This window comes from Dromaius novaehollandiae, chromosome 24 (genome assembly GCF_036370855.1).
Source record: "Dromaius novaehollandiae isolate bDroNov1 chromosome 24, bDroNov1.hap1, whole genome shotgun sequence".
Lineage (NCBI taxonomy): Eukaryota > Metazoa > Chordata > Aves > Casuariiformes > Dromaiidae > Dromaius > Dromaius novaehollandiae.
The window spans coordinates 3,564,766-3,586,707 of record NC_088121.1 but is presented as its reverse complement, the minus strand read 5'-3'; the positions used below and the strand labels follow the sequence as shown (position 1 = coordinate 3,586,707).

Sequence of the window (21,942 nt, the reverse complement as noted above, 5' to 3'; positions counted from 1 at the left end):
GCACAATGGTATGTATGTATAGCTCATAAGAAACTACTATGAAGTAAATTTAATATAAAAATCAAATACTTTAATGAAGTTAGGGAGCATGAGAGCAACAGCTCAGATATACCATTAGAACTGATACTACTGGGCTGTATTTGGTTTTTTTTAAAAAAAAAAACAACAAAAAAAAAAACATGTTCTGTTCTCCAACAAGCAAGCAGATTGACAAACTACTACTTCAGAGTGTCAAAGATCCTGAGTAAAGAATTTCATACCACACAGAATGTATATATAGGAAACATCTATTATGAGCTGGTGGCCTGCACACAGCATTGCACGGATAAAAAATATACTACTTTCAATACACAGAGCTAAATACTTTCACATTTATCAGAACTTTCCACACAAGTTTTTGATAGAATTCAAGTTTTGAATTTTCTGTATATATCTTTCACTTGTATTAAACAAATGCTTATTTACATTGTGGATAAAGTGTAAAGGCTAGTAAGGCCATATTCCCATACTATACTGTAACACTGCAAAATATATATACACATATATAACCTAATATAGGTATAATTCTAAAAAAGTCACTTCACATTTGTACAACATAGTTGAATCAGTACGAAAAGACAGCTTTGTTAGCACCAAGCCACTCCAACGTTTTTATGAACTGTCTTGAGCCTTCTAGTTCCACAGTGAAGGACTGCTCCACACAGTACTTCAGCCACTGAGCAATGGAGTTCCTGCTTGCAGAACTGCAAATCCCAAGTAACACTCCACTGTGCCACAGTATGTAAATAACTAAAGAGCAGGCAACAGGAGCACCCACAGAGGCAAGCTCTGAAGTATTATTATATGACACTCCAGCAGACAGCAACCAGAACATGATCAGATTAAGCCTTTCACATCATCCTATCCCATTTGCATATCTCCTTTGGATTAAAGTACAGAATTAGCAGCAGAATGGACATCACAAACTAAAGTGGTTTATAAACCACAGATTAACCCTATGCTGTAAAGATCAGCTGGAGGAAAGAACTCCTCTGTTTGAATTCCAAAGGAAAGAACTCTTTGTCCTCCTCATCGCCTATGCCTACTGTGGCCAGGGTGGTCTCGGTCATAGCGATGACTTGTTCGCTCATAGGAGCGTGAACGCTCATGCCTGTGATTTCTGTAGTAGTGACTTTTCTTCTTGTACTTCCCTGAATGGTCAGAACGCTCCCGGGACCGGCTCCTAGAACGTGACGAACTTCTGCTGCGGGATTTCCTCGGTTTGTGTGTTGAGTATTTGTAGTCTTTTGATTTCTTGTAACTTCTCATCTTGGAACCTTTGTAACTAGAACTGTGGTTGAACTGCCTTGGAGGAGAGTCACTGCGACTCCTAGAGCGGCTATGGGATTTGGAACCACTTGAAGTAGAGTAACTTTCACTTTTCCTATAGCAAAAAAGTACAGAAGAGAATCTACATTGTTTTCGTAATACGATGAAGCAGAACTGCTCTACATTACTATTAGCTCCTAAAGATCCTCATGACACACACACACTTTGAATACAACATAGTGAGACGCTCACCAAGAGTTACATATGCAAGCACAGTTTCTTAGGTGTTATTCAGTATTCCATGGAAACCAGTCCTGTGTCCCAAACTTGATTACGACTTGATTATGACTGGTTTCTGTAGAAGTACTGGTTTTTAGAAACCACATCCTTTTTAAGTTTTGCAGTCACATTTCAGATTTTCCTCTTCCTTCACCATTAAGGAAACCTGCGCGAATATCTAAGACTAACTCTACCAGATCCAACAACAAGGCAGAAGGAGAGGAAAAAAAACAAAACCAAAAAAAACCCACCAAAAAACCACAGACACACTACTTTTCATGCTTTAGTTTTAGTGTCACTATTACCAAAAGGTCTAAGTCTGTATTTAAGGTAATCCCTTAACGTCTCTTAGAATTCCCCTCTCTGCGTATTATGGCTACACGGTGAACTTAAAAGTCAAAGGCAGTGCAGAAAGTGGATTTCAGAAAGATGTTCTCATTAAATTCAGATAATTACTAAAATGTAATTATAAATTCACAGATTGAAGACTATCAGTCAGCAGATTAAGTTTTGGTACTTTCTACATACTTATTCATAGCCTGCCTTTCTATAGCAAATTTCTCCCAACCTTCCTGTCATTATCACTCACGGTATCTTCACCCAGTTTCCAAAGAGGGGTTTTGCTTAGGTTGTAGCCACAAAAGCCCAACTTTAAGTATGAAATAGAAACACAAAACAAAGACCAAATCCTGTTTCTTAAGTAATATGCCACCAACAAACAGGCTGCAGTTCAAGAACTACCTGATACTATGCTTACATTTTTTCAGTGCATTTTGCACAGGTATGACACCACCAGACGCTCTACAACTCTCTTGACAGGTGAGCCAAGACGGTAGAAATTTTATTCTTCAGCCTTATCATTTCTGGAGGTCTAACTAGGAGAACATACTGCCGTGTTATTTCAGTCTCTCTTGTTGAGAGACTATCAAAGCTCATTCCTGAAATTTTAGCTTTGCACCAGTTTAATCTGGGAGGCTCTCTCACAGCATGCCCTGCTTTGGCAAGAACACATACCTGTGCTTAGGGGATGCAGACCTGGATGGTGATCTTGAATAACTCTGATCTCTACTTCCACTTCGACTTCTACTTTCTCTCCCTTTCTGAATGCTGCAAGGGATAATAAACTGAATAATGTATTTTGCTTAAAATAGTAAGGAAAAAAAATTAAGCATCTTCATTATGTAAACCTTACCCATTTACTGGGCTATTTGAACTCATTCTTTTTGCTCCCTCAGTTTTTCTTTTAGCGTTCTTCATTGCCTGAACAGGTAGTGGTGAAGGTTTATTTCCTTTAATTTCTTTTGGAGACTCTAAAAGAACAAGTGGTCCATTACCTTATTTTGCAAGGATGAGTAGTGACTGAATGATGATAAGGACTGGAAAAGGAAAAAACCCACACCCAAAACATTTTCTTTGTGATAGTCTTCACTGCACACACGTGTGTGCATACACACAACCATCCACCAGAAGCACATCTGAAGAACTTCAAGGAAAGACAAGTTAATTTGAAGCATTTCTGCCAAAATACATAAAACAAGGGACTTAATTGTGAAAGACATATTGCTTATAAATCCACTTCGAGGTGGTAGAACATTAACTTTTTTCCTGCCAATTATTCAGATTACCTTTAAGAAGATACTGAGTAGAAAGATGTCAAATGTTATCTTCTAGACAAGACGTGCACTAGACTGGAAACTGTCAGACTAAGCATTCAGGGAAATAAAAATACTATTCCTGCCAGATTTTCTAATCACATATGCACCTTTGTATTTCTTTAGGATAACATGCTGATTGCAAGTATTCGTTCAGATTTATTGACAAAACCACATACAAGTAAGTCTCCAAACAGTGTAAGTTTACATGGTAGCTTTAACTTTAGACTAACTTGAGTTTAACAGCTCTGTTTCAAGAAATCAAAGTTACAGTGCTATTGATAAACTTTGGCAATAGAAGCGCTAGTAGAAGCCAGCTTAAAAGAACGAAAAAAAAGAACCCTCCCCTCCCCCAAACTCTTAAGACATTGTACGTGCATCCCAAAAGTACACATGCCGTGCCTGCAAGACAAGGAGTATTCCAAGTAAGTCATCTAGTACTTACCATTTTTTGGCACAGGGGAAAATCCTGATGTGTTATCCAAACTCGGGGTTCCCTCAGGTAGCAAACCTTTAGCTTGTGCTTTTGCCTCCTCAATTGCTAGTTTCTTTTTTTCTACTTTACTTTCCAGATCAGTTAAATCAACCTGCAAAGACATGAACACTGCTCATAATGAAATTTTGTAACCTGAACTTTCTACTGACTCATGGCAGGGGAAAAAAGCCTAGAGACCCAGACCCTGTGACTAATATGCTGCTCCATTACTCTACCGGGCTTGTAGCTGGCTTTGAATGGGACAAGCATTTCTGACTCCCATTCTAAGTGGTATCTACAACAAAGGCTCATGATGTGAGAAAGCAAACCTTTTTCCGAGTATAAAGCTGCAAAATTTTTAAACAGATTTCTTGAATCTCTTCTTCTGTTGCTCCAAAGAGTAGAAACCAGTGTGGACGATTAGGAAGCGGAATCTGAAAGGGAAGGGATAACACACACTATTTTCTGCTTCTGTGAAAAAGACCTAACAGACTTGAATTGAGCAGAACTGTGTGCTCACCTCCAGTGTCCTAGCTGCAAGGTAAATACAGGCACAGGCAATGCTTTCTGGCTGGAATCTTACAAAGACGTCTGTTCTCAGGCTATCATTCATGTAATTCCTGAAAGACAAGATATCAACAAAACTGCACAATGCTGCAAAGTTTTTCCTGTTCTTTTTACTTCTACAAGGACTATTTCCTCTCTGCATTCAGTTACTAAGCTTCAACATTATACTCCTGTAAATCTAAAGAAAAGTTGAATAAAGCTTTACTAAAAAAAAAATCCCTCAAGGAGAGGGATGTGAGATAGGAATTAAGTTTGACTGACTGGCTGGCTGTTGAAAATTCAGTTGTGAGAAGAGAACCAATTTTAATTTCACTTTTCCCCCTGAATCTCTACTGGCCTGCTCTCATGCAATAGATTTTTTTTTCCCTCAAGACAACATACAATATAATCTGAAGTACTCAGTTATAGAATTTTAGGTTCACATATTTCTCTGCAATAGGACTGAACTCGGATGGTTTGTTGAAAGCTGCAGGTCCTGTGGTAGTTGTCCCATGAAAATGCAGTCCACTTCAGCATGTGCCAGCTTCCACTGGGAGGTTTTTCAAGGTGTCCATTTTCCTTCAAAAAAGGTTGTTTTCCATCCAGAACAGAAGCCATTTTGGTGCAAAAAAGCAGTCATAGAAGAAACGGGTATTTGGCAACATCAACTCAGAAGAATATTCAGTATTCAGGCAGATCTCTTCTTTGGCATATAAAATACGGTATCCAAATTGTCCCATTTCAATAAGGTTGCTTAAAATGAATATTCACAGAATGAGAAAACTGTAAAATATTGCATATATTCCAGTCAGTACACTTTAAAATTATTCTTCTAAAGTCTTAAACATAGTGAGTAAACTCCTCTCAATCTGTCAGCTGAAGTGCTTAAATAGATCTAGGTTTCTGAGTACATATTTCAAAGCAAAGTACCAGATCGGAAAAGAGCTAAAAGCAGATCCCCCGAGGCCTCTATATAATAAGCTTTCTGAAACTAGTCAGTATTTGACCATATGGGTGCCCAGCATACAAGGATTCACTAAGCCCCAAGACATCCAAACCAGAGACCACAGTCCACTTAAACCCAGTTTACATAGGAAAGACAAAAGGAACTTGAAATCCATCAATATCAAGCTCCCACCTGCCCAAGCTCTCCATTATATTCCTGTTTATACAAAGAGCAACTGCTACCCCAGAAAAGCTGTGACAAATAGTAGCTCATTCTTCTGTGAGAAAATAATGTTAAAACTACTTTTTTGCCACTCTACAAAGAGAGCACAAAGTTTTGGCAAATAAGATACGAGGAGAAAAATGGTACTCCAAATATCTGGAAGTCATATAGACCTTTTCTAACTTGTTAACACTGCCTACTTCCAAGCTTGCCCTCTGTATAATTTCCCTGTGGGCTCAGAATCCAGATGTATGAGGAAATGAATACTTGTCACAATATTTTAAGAAGGTAATGCTGTAAAAACAAGCATTTCAACAAAATTAAAAAAGCAGTTATACTGGATACCCACCAGTTCTCATGTACTGGAAGCATCAGTACACAAATACATAATTTTAACATTTGAACCATTTCTGATCTGGGGTATTTCCTCCCTCCTCCTCCTCACTCATCTCTGCTTTCGTAACAAGTAGAAAAACTGATAACTAATAGTCCACAATTCATATCTGAATATCCTACATAATGGTATTGGGGAATCTGGTAATGAGAAATTTCCTTAAGCCCGCAGTCAATGTTACATTTGACTCCAAGCTTCACATCCATTCAATTACTTAGAAATTTAAAAACAGAAACTAATTTCAGCTTTTGTTGTGTTAATCCATCCCTTTAAGATTTAAGCCCCACCTTCATTTGTTTTTATCATCTAAGACAACACCATTTTAACAGTCATAGGAATTTAACATTAAAAAAAAAATCTTTCAGAATTTCAACCACCAAGTTATAAAGTACACAATTGTCAAAAGGCACCACAAAAATAACATACAGTAAGAGGTCAAAAAGTATAAAAGCACAAGAAGCAGTTGGCCAGTTACTATACTATCATGTATATACCACCTGTCTAGAGTCAGCCTTCTCATTGTAGAGCCTGCTTTGGTTTGACTGAAGACGGCAGCTATCCCTGCACCATAGCGCTTGGGCAGCAGAGGAGAAGTCTTAGTCACTTACCCTCAGAGGCTACCCTTTGATTAAAAGAGTACAGAAAAGAAAAGTCAAAACTGGTTCTCTACACACAGAGATCACAGTACCAGACAGTTCAGTCAGCAGAAATATGATCTTTGGATTCACTAAAGATTTTTTTTAAACAACAGTATTGTTTAAAAACATTCTCAATTTTTAATTTAAAGACCTGGAATTTTATGTTAGCTGCCCATCCCCAAGAGAATCTTTACAGTAGTGAGAGCAACAAGGTAGAGGACATTTCTTGGCAAACATGAAAACATTTGAGTTTATCCAGTCTTAGAAGCTGACATCTTGCATTATCCATACGGTTAAAAAGAATTTGTCTGTGCTGCGAGTTCTTGATACACTTGTTATAATAAACAGCTCAAGCACTGGGAAAGGCCTTTTCCCAACATTGGTAACAGACTTCAACTGCATATATAATCTATGCAAAGAACAAACAAACCAAAAATAACAAACGCACAAGAAAAAAGTAACCCTGCAAACCCACTCAACATTTTCCCTTCAGCTGGAAGGTAGAAGCAGAGGAGAGGTAAGTGAGAAGCCAGGGTGAAGAGCTACCTTACCATTACAAGTGCCTCAAACTTAAGAGGCCGATCAACACTTGGGTAGTAGTTTGAGGCACTCCAAGAAACAGTGGAGCTGTCTGGTTTGGCCCACAATCATTTCTGAACAATGTTGCCCAGAGTGTCTTAAGTGACATATTTCTGCTACTGCCCCTGCTGGTCTCTTAACATACACACACACAAAAAAAAAACCATCAACTTACCATGAAGTCTGGACCAGGTGTTGGTTACGTTCACATTCTAATACCTGAAGATACATAACGATTATCTGGAAGATATGGGTTATTGAGTTATTACCAAGAATCTTGAGAGCCACCTATTTAATTCAAAGGGACATCCATGAGGCATCTGCTATTCTAAGTTTTAAAATGCTCCGATAAGAGCGCTTGCAACACACCCAGTGTTTACCCGCACAGCTTCTGCCTTCCAGTGCAAAAGCCCGCATGAGTTGACACACAACCAAATTTGACCTTCCTAGCTCGTTGACTTCTGAGCTCAGTCATCATGCTATGCATCTACAACTCTCGTTTTCCAACTGTTTTCAAGCTAGGTATGTTCACCTACACAAATCATCATTCCTTTTTAGCTGCAGCTTGGAAGAAAATACAGCTATCTGCAATAAATGGCAATGGAAACATAACAGTATTTGCAGAGAACAGACCTAGCATGCGATATGTGTCATTTTTTATTCAGTCCTAGGTATTTCAGTTTGAAAACAACAGCAAAAAGACAACACCACCACCCCAAGCCCAGCAGGATGCAGATAAACTACTTAAAATACAAAAAAATTGTAACAGTTAGCAAACGAGTACAACTGTCCCTCTGAGGCACTGATAACATGAGCATATACTAAAAATCAAGTAGGCTCTGAAGGAAGACCTTAACACAACAGTAACCATTAGAAGTAAGAGCAAGATCCCAAGTTCTGAGGATACAGAGATAAGATTCTTTCACCATCCCTCTTATCAGCTATTTAAGGCCTAATGCTAATACTGGTGGTACTAGAAAGTACCACCTTAAATGTTTACAATAGTTACACCTTTAAAGTGTCACTCTACTGATGCTTGGTACTCTAAAATTAGTAACAGTCTCTTTTTGAGTCAACTACTTCAGACCTGAGTGAACTTTCAGAACATATGAAACACTGCTTACTACATCACATAGGTTTTATATCCTCAGCATACCTCTACAAAAAATATTCGTGACAGACACTATTTCTCCAATAATGATAAAAATACTGCAACCCTGGAGCTCTAAATGCTGTGGCGCAAGAAGTTTTCTAACATCAAAGCTACGTGCTTAAGTAAATTTTATTCTAAAGCGAACAATTAGAATGCATTTGACTTCAAGGAATACTTAACATCTGCATCCACCTCCAGTCGTCATTCAGCAGCGATACAAGACCGACTAGTAAGAATCTCTTAAATGAGAAAGAAGACATCAACATTGTAAGAAGCTAGCTTTACTAAATTAGTGTTATCAGGTGCAAATCACAGATCTTCTATGTATTTAAACAGTCTACTCAAACCATATGAAACATAACTTGAGAAGTAATCAGTGTATTTCAAACAGTACAAACCTTATGAGGATGCTTTACATGAACACAAAATCCCAACTCCTTTAAGACTCTTCTTTCTGCCTTAATAATTTGGTTCTTCAGGTTTACATACTCTTGATCCAGTATTAGAGGCACAGGTTTTCTGCAAGACAATTTCAAGTTCCATCAAACAAGACACTCTTAACACCGTGGGGGATTCATATGCAGCTAAAGTTGCATCTGCGTAAAAATGAAGACTTTACCACTACACTGGTCAACGTGTTTTTCTCCCTAATGAGATCTTTTCAAGCTGTTCCCTGATTTATAAGGGAAGGAGCAATAGTAATTTCAGCCCATCAAGTTTAATTATTAAAATACATCAAAAAGTAATACTTCAGAGTCTAAGCTTACTTTTTTTCCCTTAGATGTCGAAGGCGATGAAACACATTAATAACGTCCCTTATGCGTCTTGGTGCTTCTTCGATTTTGGATGCGAGATGAACACAGGCCATTGACACATGCTGAAATATAAGTATTGCAACATACTGATGTTTTACTCAAATCTGGAGCTGACTGCCTCCAACAGCTTAAGGAAGGATAACAACAGAGAATTGTAAAACCAGGAAATACTCAAAACTTAGCAAAATCAGTACTTGGTTCTATATAGCTGTGTAAGATCAGTAAATCAAAACTATAGCTTTGTTACCAAATGCTCTGACCACACCTAGTTCAAAGATTTAATCGCATTTGTAGCCATATGCATCTTTAATATTTTGTGTCTTTAAAAAGTTTCTTACCTCCATGGAATGCTTCACAAAAGATTTGGTATAAAAAAAACGTTGAAACAGCACCTGTCCTGTAGCCATAGCCACCTGAAAACAAAGAAACCACAACAGGTATTAAAAAAACAAACAAAAACCCTCTCAGTTCCAAAGAGAAGTTATCTAGAATGACTTCAACAGGTTTAAGACCCAGAAAACTGGTTGAAAAACCTGTAGCAAATACTCTGCAATACCCAGGCACAAGCAGTCACAATGTTTCAGATTATATTTGTAATGCATGCTTCCACTCCAAAAAGCCCATACCATTCTATATTAGACGGAGTTAAACGGCTGCTCTCAAGTTTATCTGCAATGATTCCCTAGCAAAATACTTTATGGGGACCAGAATAACAATTATGAAAACCAAAAGCACATATAAATATCCCTGTATTGTGCCCCCCCCCAAAATAATACCATACTAAACTATTTTTAGGTTTGGTAGTAAATTCAGCGGTGTCTAAAGAAAACTGGTATCACTATCTCAATAACTAAAGTCATTTGAAATAGTACCACCAACCCCCACGAACCCTTTTTTTATGGGTTAACATACATATTTTAAAACTAAAGTTTCTTTTATACCAAATACAGAAATATACTCAAGATCAGAAAACCCACAAAATTTAGTGATACTGAAAGTTCTGACAAGGTGCCGCGCCCCCCCCCCCCAAAAAAAAACAGTTTTTTTCCCCTTCATTTAACTGTATGTGATCTTCATTTCCTCACAGCATGATTTGAGCACCCAAGTTTCGGCAGCCAAGAGATGCATACAAAGTTTTACACTCCAGACATCACCGAAATTGACTGTAATTGAAACTCATCAGGAAACAAAAGCTTTCCAAGACCACTACAATCGAAAAGTTCTCATCAACTCTCCTTTCCGCAAACCCCGTGCTTAACAAAGCATGGCAGGAGCCCCCGCCCCGCACGCACCGCCCCGGCCGGCCTGGGGACGCGGCGGGGGAGGCGCAGGAAGGCGGTTACATCACCCACTTCCTGCCCCGGCCGACCAGGCGGGGGAAAACCGCGGGCCCCCGCAGGGAGGCCCCGCTGCGTTTCCATCCCTAATACCAACCCAAACGGGCAGTTTTCCGGCCCTCCTCCCTTCTGTAACTGCGATTCTGGCCTAGTGACAGCGGTCAGTCCCCCCCCGCCCCCCGCCTCGACGGCTGCGCCGGTGTGAGCGGGCCGAGGCCAGGTGAACAAAGCCTTTCCCCTCCCCCACCAGGAAGGGAAGACGCCCGACTCCATCACCCCCACAACAGGGCCTGCCGTCCGTCCTAGAGCCGGGCCAGCTACTCAAGCCCGCGTGAGGCCTTCCGCACCGGACTGGGCCAGGCCCAGGCCTACCTGCGGCAGACGCAGTAGGATGCCAGCCGCCTGGATAAGCTCGCAGCCGGTGACACGCAGCTCGGTCTCAGTGCCGGGATCAAGGCCGCTGCTCATGGATGGAGTGAATCGCAGCGTGTGCTCGGGCAGCAGGCAGTTCTCCAACGTGATCAGCACCCCCGAGTACAGACGGTCCCCGATCAGCACCGCGCCAGAGCCCAGCACCGACGCGCTGCTTCCCGCCGGCGTGGCCCCCAACGCCGTAGCCCCACCGGCCTGAGGCCCCACCAGGCCGCCGCCACCGCACCCCGCCGCCGCCACGGCCGCCGCGCTGCCTGGCCCCGCCGCCATTTTGTAGTGGTGGAGCTGACGCTGCTGCGGCCTCGCCTGACTCTGCTCTCCCTTCCTACCGGCCAGCGCCTGTCTCTCACCACCTTTCCCACCCCTTTCTACCTCCGCTCGTCCCCTATTGGTGGACGCGGCGAAGCCCCGCTCGCCGATTGGCTCGGCCGTCGCTACGTCTGACGCTCGTCCCAGGCCGAAAGGAGCGGCGTGACGCACTACTTGGGAATTTGAACATTGTAGAGCGGGCGGAACTTCCGGCGCGGGCAGCGCATCCCAACCCCCACAGGAGGCCCGGCTGATACCGCCATGTCTCGTTGCCGCCGGCCTTCACTTGTACCCGCACTACTGCGGGGACGGGGGGCTGCTGCCTCCCGTAGCACCCCTCGGCCTCACAAGGCGGCACACGTCCTTGGCACGCAGGAGCTGGCACTGAGCTCACCGCCAGACCCCTCAGAGGGTCAGCAGGGCTGCAGGCAGAGCTTCAGGGGTTCCCTCCCTGGTTGTACTCACTACAGACGAAGCAGGGGTGCTGCTCACATCTGTGCTGTGAACACCAAGATCCACCCAAGCAGTTTGCTTTTCTAGTGCAATGCTAGAAGTTACTGCTCAGATTGTTTTTCCAATAGTATTTAAAAGAAATCTTTATTAAGTCCTTAACAGAAGGTATATGTATACTATGTATCTTGTTAACATATAACTTTTACAGGCTTGACTTACCACTGACTTTAGATGGCAATTTTTAACCCAATGCATTTCAGTCAGAGCAACACATGGGGAAAAAAAAGTCATCAACTCGCAAACTTCATGTTTAGACTTGCCCTTCTTTCTTCCTTGCTAGAAGCATCTTCAGAGGATTTTGCTCTACAGCTAACTGCAGCACCTGCAGTTCTTGTTTATAATGCATATCCACAGATTATTTTGATGTCAATAGTGGTGTACAATACGTGAAAATATCCCTTCTGGTTCTTTTCCATCTCCAAGGGCAGCAAGGAAGCCTTCTTGTCTCCTCCTCTGGGCTAAAGCAGCTAGGGACTTGAACGTCTTTGGCTCATAAATAGCTAAATCAGCAATCATTTTCCTATTCAGCTCGACCTGAGACTAAATGCAAAAAGAATTGTTAGTTGAGTACTGTAATCTTTAGGGACATCGCTGCAATTCCTGACAATTACCTCACATTTTAAAACATACTGTCTTTTTTCAACATGTTACAATTTTGAAACAGTCAAAAAACTTTGAGACATGACAACCCAGTCATGGATGTCTTATTAAGCCATTACGTTAAAGTCCTTGTAGTAGAAACAAAGAAGAGGGAAAAAAAATCCATTCTGTCATGGAAGACTGTGTTACCAGTTAGCCCTTAACATTTGTTTTGGTTCTTAGTTATATTCAAGCTTCCTAGTAGTGCTAGGAGCTGCCTGGGGTCTTAAAACGCATCTTGGAGTGGAAAAATACAGGATCAAATGCTCTAAACAGTATCTAGAACAATAGGACGATATTCTAAGGTGGAGTTGTTACATAAACCAGTCTGTTCTTTTGGAATTTTTAACAGAGAACCTTACAGAAAAATACAGTTCTGAGACAAGAGACAAAGGGACAGGCATCTCAGGGGAAAAAAAAAAAAAAAAGACTCATGATTAGCTTTTAGACAGTACTTGATTCTCTTGGTTACAGAATGACAACAATAACCAGTGTACTAACTTCAGAAACTGTATTACTTTACTGTAAGCAAGTTAGCCTATGAAGAGTTACCTAGTTATTCAATAGACCTATAGTTAAAATAAGTTTAGAAGTATGCTATAAATTTCTATTACTATTCCACTAAATTTCTATTATTTTTCCACTTTAAGAAGCAGAAATAATACCTTTTTATTATGATCATGGTCAAGAATAACATATTTAGTTTTACAATTCCAGTATCAACAATTTAAAATCAATTCCCCAGCATGTTTAAGAAACAAGAGACAATGGCACTATCTGCATTGTTCATGCTCAGTGAAACACAAAACTAGTAGGGAAAAAGAGTGGAGATTTCTTATGCATGCTGTTGCTAATCTAAATTTTATATTTTTACATTTCTTCAAGTAAAAGAAAGGCAGCAGTTATTTAATACTTGTGGTAGCAACAGGTGCAAAATCATTTTATAAGAAATTACTTATACTGACTGACCCCCTTTATGGAATAAATAAAAATAGTCTCCTCCTTAAAAAAAGCAGTAAAAGTTTGGGGGAAGAGAGGAGAAAGGTGTGAAGCAACAATGTTCACCAGGGTAAAAGGGGATTATGCATATTAAGAAGAGAAACAGGCTTAGAGCACACTTCAGTTCCTGGAGTGAGTGAAACTCCTTTCATAAGTGGTATCATACTAAACATCACTAGAACTGGAAAGCAGTATAGTGCTGGCAGCAGTTCTGTCTGACAGAAGGAGCTTTTCAGCCCCTCCACTAAGCTCTGTGCCAACGCTTGGCTCAATGAGCAGCTCTTTGCCTCCTCAAGCTCCAATCTGGAAGTCCCCACCATTATTCTTCAAAGACTGGCATGTGGGGGCTGCAGTTTCAATTCCTTCCAGTTCTGTCCTGAGGCTGTAACCTGCAACCCTTTGATAGATTTTGTCAGACTACACCTGCTTGAAGGTTTTCAGGGTTTTAAGAAATCCATTTGCCTGACACTTCAGAAGACTGGTATCAGATATTTTGTCCAACTTGTTTCAAAGCAATTGTTCTTCAAGCATCATGCTTACCTTAAGCAGATTGCTTATAAAAGCTGGGTATTTCAAACCATGTTCAAGAGAAGCTGCTTCAATCCTAGTGATCCAGAGCTAAAGGTAGAAAAAGTATCATTTTGGATGATGAAATATTTTAAAATAAAGCTTTAGTCATGGTGATTTGCTCACACTTATTAAATAAAACATTCAGACCTACAATCTTCTCAGTACAACATACACCTCTACAAATTTCAGAATGTGAGCTTTTTCAGACCACAGAGGGACTATGCTTGCCTTTAAATTCATAGCACTATTTTCCACCAGCTGTTTTTAAAACATTTTGAAAGACCACCCCCTATTTTCTACAGAAAATGGCTATTTGAGTTGAGTCCTGCTCTTTTCCCATTTTATTGTTTATTTGCTCTTTACCGCTCTTAGGAATCTCTTCTTCTCTTTTCTGGCTTTTGTAGACTTCACAAAAGCTCTCCGAACACTTCGTACAGCCAGCTTATAGCAGCGGTTCTTCCTTCCACGAAAATGCTGAAACAAAAACAAGATGTTCTGGTTCAGTTATCTTTAAGGCTGCTAATCCCTTCGATAACATTGATAAATGCTCTTTTGCATTTCTATGCAGCCTTTCATAAGAAGAATCACAAAATACTTCAAAACCATCAGCTAAGCCTTCAGTTGACATATAATGCAAATATTTTTTCCTCATTTTACAGCATGAGAAACCTGAAGCTGAAAAGTTGAAGCAGGTTGAAAAATTTCAGTACAAGCTGGAGGGAGCCAAAGGCAGACTTCATTTTAGGCTGTGGTTCCAGGGGAGAGGGCAGCAGCAAAATCATCTTCAGTGCTTGCTTCCAACCCCTAAACTTAGCTGTTTATCCTAATTTCTGAACCACCCTCTCAATTTTGCCAGTACAACTACAGGGATGGTACAGGAGCCTCTACTATGTCTAAAACACTGCCATTACTCAAATGGAAAGCATTAGTAAAGAAGTTTACTGGAGCTACCCTTGACCTCCATCTAATAGGAAATAGGAAGCAGCAACCAGTACTGCATGGTAGTAAAATAGCTGACCAGTACTGCTACTGCGGGCAGCTTAGGGACTACAAGACTGAGATATGGCTGAATTCAGTAATTTCCTTCTCCATATTGCAGCAAGGGGTATTACCTCCCAGAATGCTGACAGTCTGCCCTTGAGAAAGGTTCTTCACAAGCCTAGGTACAATAGTCTGAAATTCAGTTGAAGTCATGTTTTCAAGAAATGTCTTTCATCTTTTAAAATGAACTTGAAAAGCAAATATAATTTTTTTTTGGTGTTGCTCTGTCCAATCAAAAAAAGGCAAACAAAATTGCCAGTTTATGGCATGCCATATTGACAGGCTGCTCTTCCTGTAATGCCTGTATTTCTTCCGGTACTGGGTTCAGTTACATTTATTTGTACCAATTTACATGCATACACATGCTGTGTCACGGCAAGCATGTCAGATGTATTTTTTGGCCTCAAGCTTTAGCCAAATAGAGACATATACGCATATACATAAAATGCTGAATTTACACCAGCTGAGTTCATGGATCCTCGACGTTTCTAGGTGCAAAGACCATTATACTGCTTGCAACCTAACATCCCTCTGCTCAGGCAGGACTTCAGGGACACCTGCACAAAACGACAGGTCCCCCCGCGCTCGGGAGCATACTCGCTCCCCAGCCACCGGGGGGACAAGCCGAGGGAAGCGCTGCCACTGCCACCCGCGCTGCGGGGCAGCCTCAGGGAGCGACCCGCCGCCGGCCCGGCACACGCGGGGGGCGGCAGCGGGGACCGGATGCACGCAGGGCGACGAGCGGGGCCGCGGGGACACTCACCCGCGCATACTTGAGCACCTCCTGCACCCTCCAGAAGCGGTCGGTGAGGCGGCTGCGGAGCCAGCGCGGCGCGCCCAGCAGCACCATCTCCGCCGCCGGCACGTGGGAGCGCGGCGCCGCCCGGCCTTCCGGGGCGGGGACGCGCGGGGCAGGGGCGTCGCGTCCCGGCCCCGGCCTCCATCCAACGGGGGGGCTCCCGCGCAGGCACCGCGCCCCGCCCGCGCGGGGCGCTGGTGTGGGCGTCTGCGGCCGCCAGGTCGCTCCCGGCGGCTTCCTCTGCCGCGGCTACGGCCGCCGGCTCGCCGCAAGCGCCGGTGATGGCACAGATGTGCGCCTGGCGCTGGGGGCTGCCGGCGGGGTCGCTCCCGCTCTCGGGGACGGGCTGCCGCGGGCCTCGCGCCGCTCCGGAGCAGGCCGGAGGCGCGGCGTCACTGCGACAGCGTGTTGGATCCTGCCTTTTGTCCGGCAGGCTACGCTGTCTACCGCTGTGAACAGTTAGTGGTGGATTTTAGGGTTTCTGCCTACACGAGCAGCAGCTGATTCATCTTAGCATTTCCCTCTCATAGGGAAGATAATAAAGCAGACTGTGACTCTGCAGGATGCTTCCGTTGCATACAAGTTAAAAAGTTAAAACAATACAGTTTAAGCCAATTTACATTACCAAATATAACCACTTAAATTATCATCCCTTCCCTCATCCCAGCCATGTCTGTTTAATTTTTCATTTGTACTTTTAACGAGCACTGTTCTTCCCAGCCCATATTTAACACTGGCATTACCTTCTTGGCAAGTTGGAGCATTATCATGGCACTCTTTTCTCTCTGTGCTGCAACATGCAATGCTGTGGTTTTTCTGTTCCTGCCGAGGTCTTGTGAAAGGCCTTGACAAATCAGCGTGTTCACACTATGCAGCTAGCCATTCACTGCTGTCCAGTACAGCTCTGTCCAAAATGGGCCAGATCTGTACCTCCCTGAAGGAGCAGCTGCACCAATGAAAGTGTTAGTCCTTGCTGTTGCCAAAGCTCCCTGAGCAAGAAGGAACCGACCTACTTGGAGATGTCCATTCTGCATAGCTCAGTGAAGGGTTTTGTAGCACAGTCTGTCTATGGCATTAACCACTGCTGTGTGCTGCACAAGGAATTTAACCAGTGGGATACGTCTATGCAGTGCTGCAGTGTGTAAAAGTTTTCATCCTGTGGGGAATCTAGAAATGACATTTACAGTTCATATATGCCAGGAACATTGAAGGGAGAGAGGAAAGGAAGTTGGTGAACAGAAGTGGGACAGAACTCAGGAGTGAGCTGCTTAGTGTTCACCTGGTCTCTGTTGTTGGCCCATGTTGAAGCAGCTGCTTTGGATGGTGGATAGTGTCAGTCTCAGAACCCACACAGGCAGCTGGAGCTCATTCCAGCCCTGATGCTCATGGGCAGGCAAGGAGTTATGCTCCATCTGCCAAACGACAATTTCAGTGGTTTTCCATCAGATCTTCTGCTGTCTCTTCCTTGTTCAGCTCTATGCACTTTCTTAGGATCTCTGTACCACATTGTCCATCCTTTCCTATAGCAAAAAGCACAAATAATTAGCTGAATGTCCATTTTTAACAGCCCCAGCACCCTTACCGTCATGTGTAAAGGACACACTGAAAGTTAGATAGTAGAAGTATTATAGGAAGAGCCTGCATCATAAGTTCCAGAGCACTGCTATTTGTCAGCTTTTTGTTGGTTTCTGAGAGAAGTCTTGGTGGTTCTTTTTTCACAAAGTAGTTTCCCTGTAGCTATAATGGCTACTAATTAGATTGGTTTTTGAGCAGTATAAGCAGGGATGCTAAGTGTTACATGGGAAAGGTGTGGCAAAAGTATCACGACTTCTGTTAAAAGCACCTCCACATCAGCAATGAGGTTATTTGTCTGCATGGTGACTACAGGAACCTCTGTTTGCTGCTGCTCTTATTGCATCTACTGTGCATCACTGACTGAAATAGAGATCTAGCAGTTCTGGTTGTGCATCCTCTAAAAATAAACCGCTGGTATTTCTGAAAAGTATTCTGAGATAAGTCTTGGGCCCTTCTGTTACACACCATTCTCTTTCAACCGCAGTTATGGATTTGGAGTTTTAAATAGCAGACTATTCGCCTTCCTTCATTGATAAGCTCTCATAGGTATGGCCACTGTGCTGTACATTGCTACTGTGCCAGCTTCATGGTGAACAGTTCATAATTGCCTGTTTTAAGCATATGGAGGGATGTAGCATTTTGAAAGCTTATAGCCAGGTCATCAGTTAGTACCATGAAACTGTGAATACTAAATTATGGGAATGGTAGTCAAATGTGCTGTTGTAGTATTACATCTATATAGCTGGCTCAACTGCACTATACAAAGCAGCATTTTGAGAGTATCTATCATGATCAAACTGCAATTAAAGCAAAGTCAGAGTAAGAACCCTTTATTCTTCAGTAAGGCTTACTAGCTGCTTTTGGAGGTCATTCCTCCACATGCAACACCAAGAAATCCAATCTACGCAAGTTTTAAAACAGCTCCAAAAGCAAGAGTAAATAAACATCAAAGAGAGACTTTTCATATGGAAAAACATAGAACTAAAGCTCGCTCTTGTCTGTAACAACTAACCATTGAAAGAGTTAAAAAAACTTGCTTTCCTCACCAATCATATTTGTTTCAGAATTACTTTGTTGTTATTGTCGAGTGGAGGGTGACTTAGAGTGTTGGGTGTCAGGGACTGATTGTTTTTACCAGGTTGCTTTTCATGTGGCAGATTTTGTCTGTTGGTTCTTGTTGTTTCTATGTTTCTTGGCACCATTTAAAAAGAAAACTTACACAAAATAAGCAAGGCTTTGGAGTAGAAAAGACTTGAATATGTAACATGACATGCAGATTTACAGATTTACACGTAAAATTAAAAAAAAGTGTGTTAATGCAAAACGCCATTTGGTTGGGCTTGATTGTTCCTAGTAATGTCCAGAGACTTTACAAGCAAGGCATACAGGCTCTGAGAACACTGTACTCTTTGCTTTCTGCCTTGTAGCAACAAGCCAAGTGCTTATTACTGAGTGACTGAATGGATTATGGTCACTGCTAATGTTTTCTGGTGGTTAATAGCATAATGCCTTTCCCTCTGTTCATCAGACTTCTGACAGAAATGCTGCCAGTGTTCCATTCTACAGGAACAATCTCTGGGTCTGTTGCCTTTGGTCATTTCTTCTTTCTTCCGTTGTCGGCTAAGCTCTTCTCCTGTCAAAGATAATCATAGATCCAGTCCATCAGTGACCTGTATGTCAGCTGCTGAGAGCTATTGAAAGTAAATGCAACTGGAACAGAGCAAATGACACTAGACGAGCTGTAGTCACAAAAAGTCATTATGATATTCTTATGAAACTGCACACATCTTGATAAGCATTGACCTGTCTCTGCAGCCTGAGATGCTGTGACATGATAACCTACCATTAGTATGCAGAGGCTCAGCCTGTGATCCTTGAGACATGGCCAGGTAATCACATTTGCTCAGTGAAACGCCTTCCCAAAGTAGTAATCCATGCTTCCTCAGAGACATGAGGAGGGAAAAACTTTCCATTTTGTGTTGCCATTTATCCTGCAGGACATTTGGAGCTGTTTATAAACAGTTATGTGAACACTTGGCCTGATTTGCAGTCATTGATGAATATCTGCCTCCGCATTGTTGGGCTATACTGCTAGCAGTGCTCAAACTAGCTAAAGCTATGTAAAAAGCTTTTGTGTTGTTTCCAGCGCCTGGAATAATTCAGTACTGGGTAACATCTCTTAGTGTCCTCCCATCCATAAGATTGTGAGAAATAAAATAAAAGTTATGAACTGTAACAAACCACAAGGTGATGCCATACTGCCATCATAGAGGAGAACTACTGGAATTCAGCTGATCTTTGTTAATCAAAGCAGTTTCAGCACCTCAGAGCAATGAGCTGCTGTTAGAAATTGCTCCATAACTTGCACCATTATCAAGACCTCTCTCCCATTTACAGGGATTTACTTGTTAGGGATGTGGAAATTTTATAGACTTAGAGGTTTGGGGAATCTTTCTAACTATCATTGACATTTGTTTGATTTGAATTTAGCTTGGTTATTAGAAGAGTAATTTGAATGTGTGTTTTTTCAAAGGCAAATCAACTTAACACAGTTTTCAGACCTCCCATGGTTAAACTGTGTTTTCATTTACAACAAGGCAAATCACTGGATTTAGTGAAGTTTTTCTGAACTTATGCCAGGGTAGTGGCAGTCTTATGACTCCTTAAGCAGTTGTGTTTTCTACCACACTACCATGCCCTCAGAGAGACATAGTATAACCCCTTTGCATTTTCAAAGGGATAAAAAGTTGGCACAAGGGCAATCACTGTGGAACAACAGATGGGATGTAGCTTGTTAGAATGGCTGCTTATCCAAGGTCCTCTGCTGCTTCTCAGAGCAGTCCCTGGTGACTACACCTGCCCTGAAGAGAACTCCACAGAGCCCCCCAATGCAAATAAGCACAAATAAGCTAAGGGCTTCCAATGGGGGAAGCTAGTGGCACAGCGTGAGAGACCTGTTAGTGCCAAGAGTGTAGAGATGAGACGGTGTGCAAGGAGGCTTAAGGGCTTGACCCTTGATTGAGAAAGCCGGGGTACAGTAGGGTGATGGGAGGCAGGAGGTTGCAGCTGGGTGGGCCGCTGCCCTGTGCCAAAGCCTGCAGGCAAGGGACCAGTCAGCGCGGGCATGCAGGGAGCCACATACAGCCCAGGCGGGGCATCCCGGGGATGTTGGGGGGGGGGGGGGGCAGCTCGGCAGGGCCGCGCCCAGGTCGGGGGCGGGTGAGGGCCGGGTGAGAAGGGCGGGCTGACAGGGCGGAGCCCGGGCGGGGGCAGGTGACAGGGGAACCTGAGGTACTACGGTCCTTGACTTGGCTGAGCGCCTGCCCCCTGGGGAGCAGCGACTACCCCAGTACCACGGGAGAGGGGAGGGGACAAGCCCCGCGCCAGGAACAGCGGGGCCCGCAGCCCCGTAGCCCTGGCCCGTGAGAGCGGGGCCAGAGCTGGAGCGGGCGGTGGGGGGAAACGCCGGACGCGAGGGACGGGAGGGGCGCGAGGCGCGCGGCGACAGGCGTGAGGGAAGGTGCTGCCAGAGGCGCGTGACAGGTGTGAGGGGAAGCGCGAGACAAGTTTGAGAGGGAGACGCTGCCAGAGGCGCGTGACAGGTGTGAGGGGAGGTGCTGCCGGAGGAGGAGGTTTTGGCGGGAATCTCTGAGGGGAGAGAGGAGGACAGATTTTGTGTGGGAATTGCTGTGGGGAGAGAGAGGGAAAGGTGTTTGCAGGAAGCTCTGAGGGGTGACATGAGGATGGGGAATTGTGAGGAAGCACTGAAAGAAGAGATGGCACCAAATAATAGGTGGGAGTTTCTGAGGGAAGCTGTGGGGAACAGGGTTTGGTGGAAAGCTATGAGGGGAGAAGCAGGGCCAGGTTTTGTAGGTAACTGCTGAGAGGAGACAGGGGAAGTGGTTTTGGCAGAAATTACTGAGGGGAGATACAGGGGAAGTTTTTGCGGGAATCTCTGAGGAGAGAGAGAAGGAAAGTGTTTTTTTGTTGTTGGGATTGCTGAGAGGAGGGACAGGGAAAGGGTTTGGTGGTAAGTGCTGAGGAGAAAGGGGGATAAGTTTTGTCAGGAATCTCTGAGGGAAGAGGAGAGGAAAGGTGTTTCTGTGGGAATTACTGAGAAAAGGGACAGGGGAGGCTTATTATGGGAAACTGAGGGAAGAGATGGTGCAAGGGACTATGTGGGAATCACAAAGGGGAGATGTAGGGAACAGAGCTTGGCAGGAAGCTGTGAGGGGAGAAACAGGGCCAGGTTTTACAGGGAATTGTTGAGACGGGGAAGTGGTTTTGGCAGGAACTGATGAGGGGAGAGAGGAGCAAAGCTTTTGACAGGAATTGCTGAGGGGAGTGAAGGGGACAGTTTTTTATGGGAATTGTTGAGGCGAGACAGAGGGAAAGGTAATTAAAAGATGCTCTGAGGGTTGAAAGATAAGGATTCGTGAGGAAGCACTGAAGGAAGAAATGGTATCAGGAACTACTGGGGAAAAATTGGGAACAGCTGTGGGGTACAAGGTATGGCAGGGACCTATGAGGGGAAGAAAGTGAAGGGAATTGCTGTGAAGAGACAAATGGGCAGAATTTAGTAGGAATTACTAAGGAGGGAGATGGGGTCATGTTTCCTTCGATTTAACTGAGAGAGGAGGGGGACAGGTTATGGTGACAATTTATTAAAAATACTAAACCGGTAGAATTTCTATCTTAAATGTATAAAATAACTTGAAAGA

The 21,942-nt window shown here is 43.2% G+C and overlaps 2 protein-coding genes across 2 annotated transcripts; both read right to left on the bottom strand.

Annotated features, from left to right (window-relative positions):
* Positions 1-48: 48 nt before the first annotated feature.
* On the bottom strand, positions 49-11,143 carry CCNL2 (cyclin L2). The gene is made up of 11 exons (XM_026100608.2): positions 10,717-11,143; positions 9,346-9,420; positions 8,960-9,069; positions 8,591-8,711; positions 7,215-7,279; positions 4,235-4,334; positions 4,044-4,148; positions 3,685-3,826; positions 2,780-2,897; positions 2,602-2,694; positions 49-1,423 (listed from the first exon to the last, which is right to left on the bottom strand). Exons 1-11 carry the CDS (start codon positions 11,044-11,046, stop codon positions 1,069-1,071), a joined length of 1,614 nt encoding a protein of 537 aa, XP_025956393.1. The 5' UTR covers positions 11,047-11,143; the 3' UTR covers positions 49-1,068.
* A 520-nt stretch (positions 11,144-11,663) lies between these two features.
* Positions 11,664-15,770, bottom strand: MRPL20 (mitochondrial ribosomal protein L20). The gene is made up of 4 exons (XM_026100587.2): positions 15,611-15,770; positions 14,170-14,280; positions 13,777-13,854; positions 11,664-12,138 (listed from the first exon to the last, which is right to left on the bottom strand). The coding sequence occupies exons 1-4, from the start codon at positions 15,695-15,697 to the stop codon at positions 11,965-11,967; spliced, it is 450 nt and encodes a 149-aa protein (XP_025956372.1). The 5' UTR covers positions 15,698-15,770; the 3' UTR covers positions 11,664-11,964.
* Between the last annotated feature and the right edge of the window lie 6,172 nt (positions 15,771-21,942).

What these genes read in the sequence shown, in the direction of transcription:
- MRPL20 (XM_026100587.2), bottom strand. Translation starts at nt 15,697, where the DNA reads ATGGTGCTGCTGGGCGCGCCGCGCTGGCTCCGCAGCCGCCTCACCGAC. An exon ending in AGGTGCTCAAGTATGCGCGG is followed by an intron (nt 14,281 to 15,610) that starts GTGAGTGTCCCC and finishes TTTTTGTTTCAG; the next exon opens with CATTTTCGTGGAAGGAAGAA. An exon ending in AGAAGAGATTCCTAAGAGCG is followed by an intron (nt 13,855 to 14,169) that starts GTAAAGAGCAAA and finishes TTCTACCTTTAG; the next exon opens with CTCTGGATCACTAGGATTGA.
- CCNL2 (XM_026100608.2), bottom strand. Translation starts at nt 11,046, where the DNA reads ATGGCGGCGGGGCCAGGCAGCGCGGCGGCCGTGGCGGCGGCGGGGTGC. An exon ending in CGACATCTAAGGGAAAAAAA is followed by an intron (nt 8,712 to 8,959) that starts GTAAGCTTAGAC and finishes ATTGTCTTGCAG; the next exon opens with AAAACCTGTGCCTCTAATAC. An exon ending in CACCTGGTCCAGACTTCATG is followed by an intron (nt 4,335 to 7,214) that starts GTAAGTTGATGG and finishes CTTGTCTTTCAG; the next exon opens with GAATTACATGAATGATAGCC.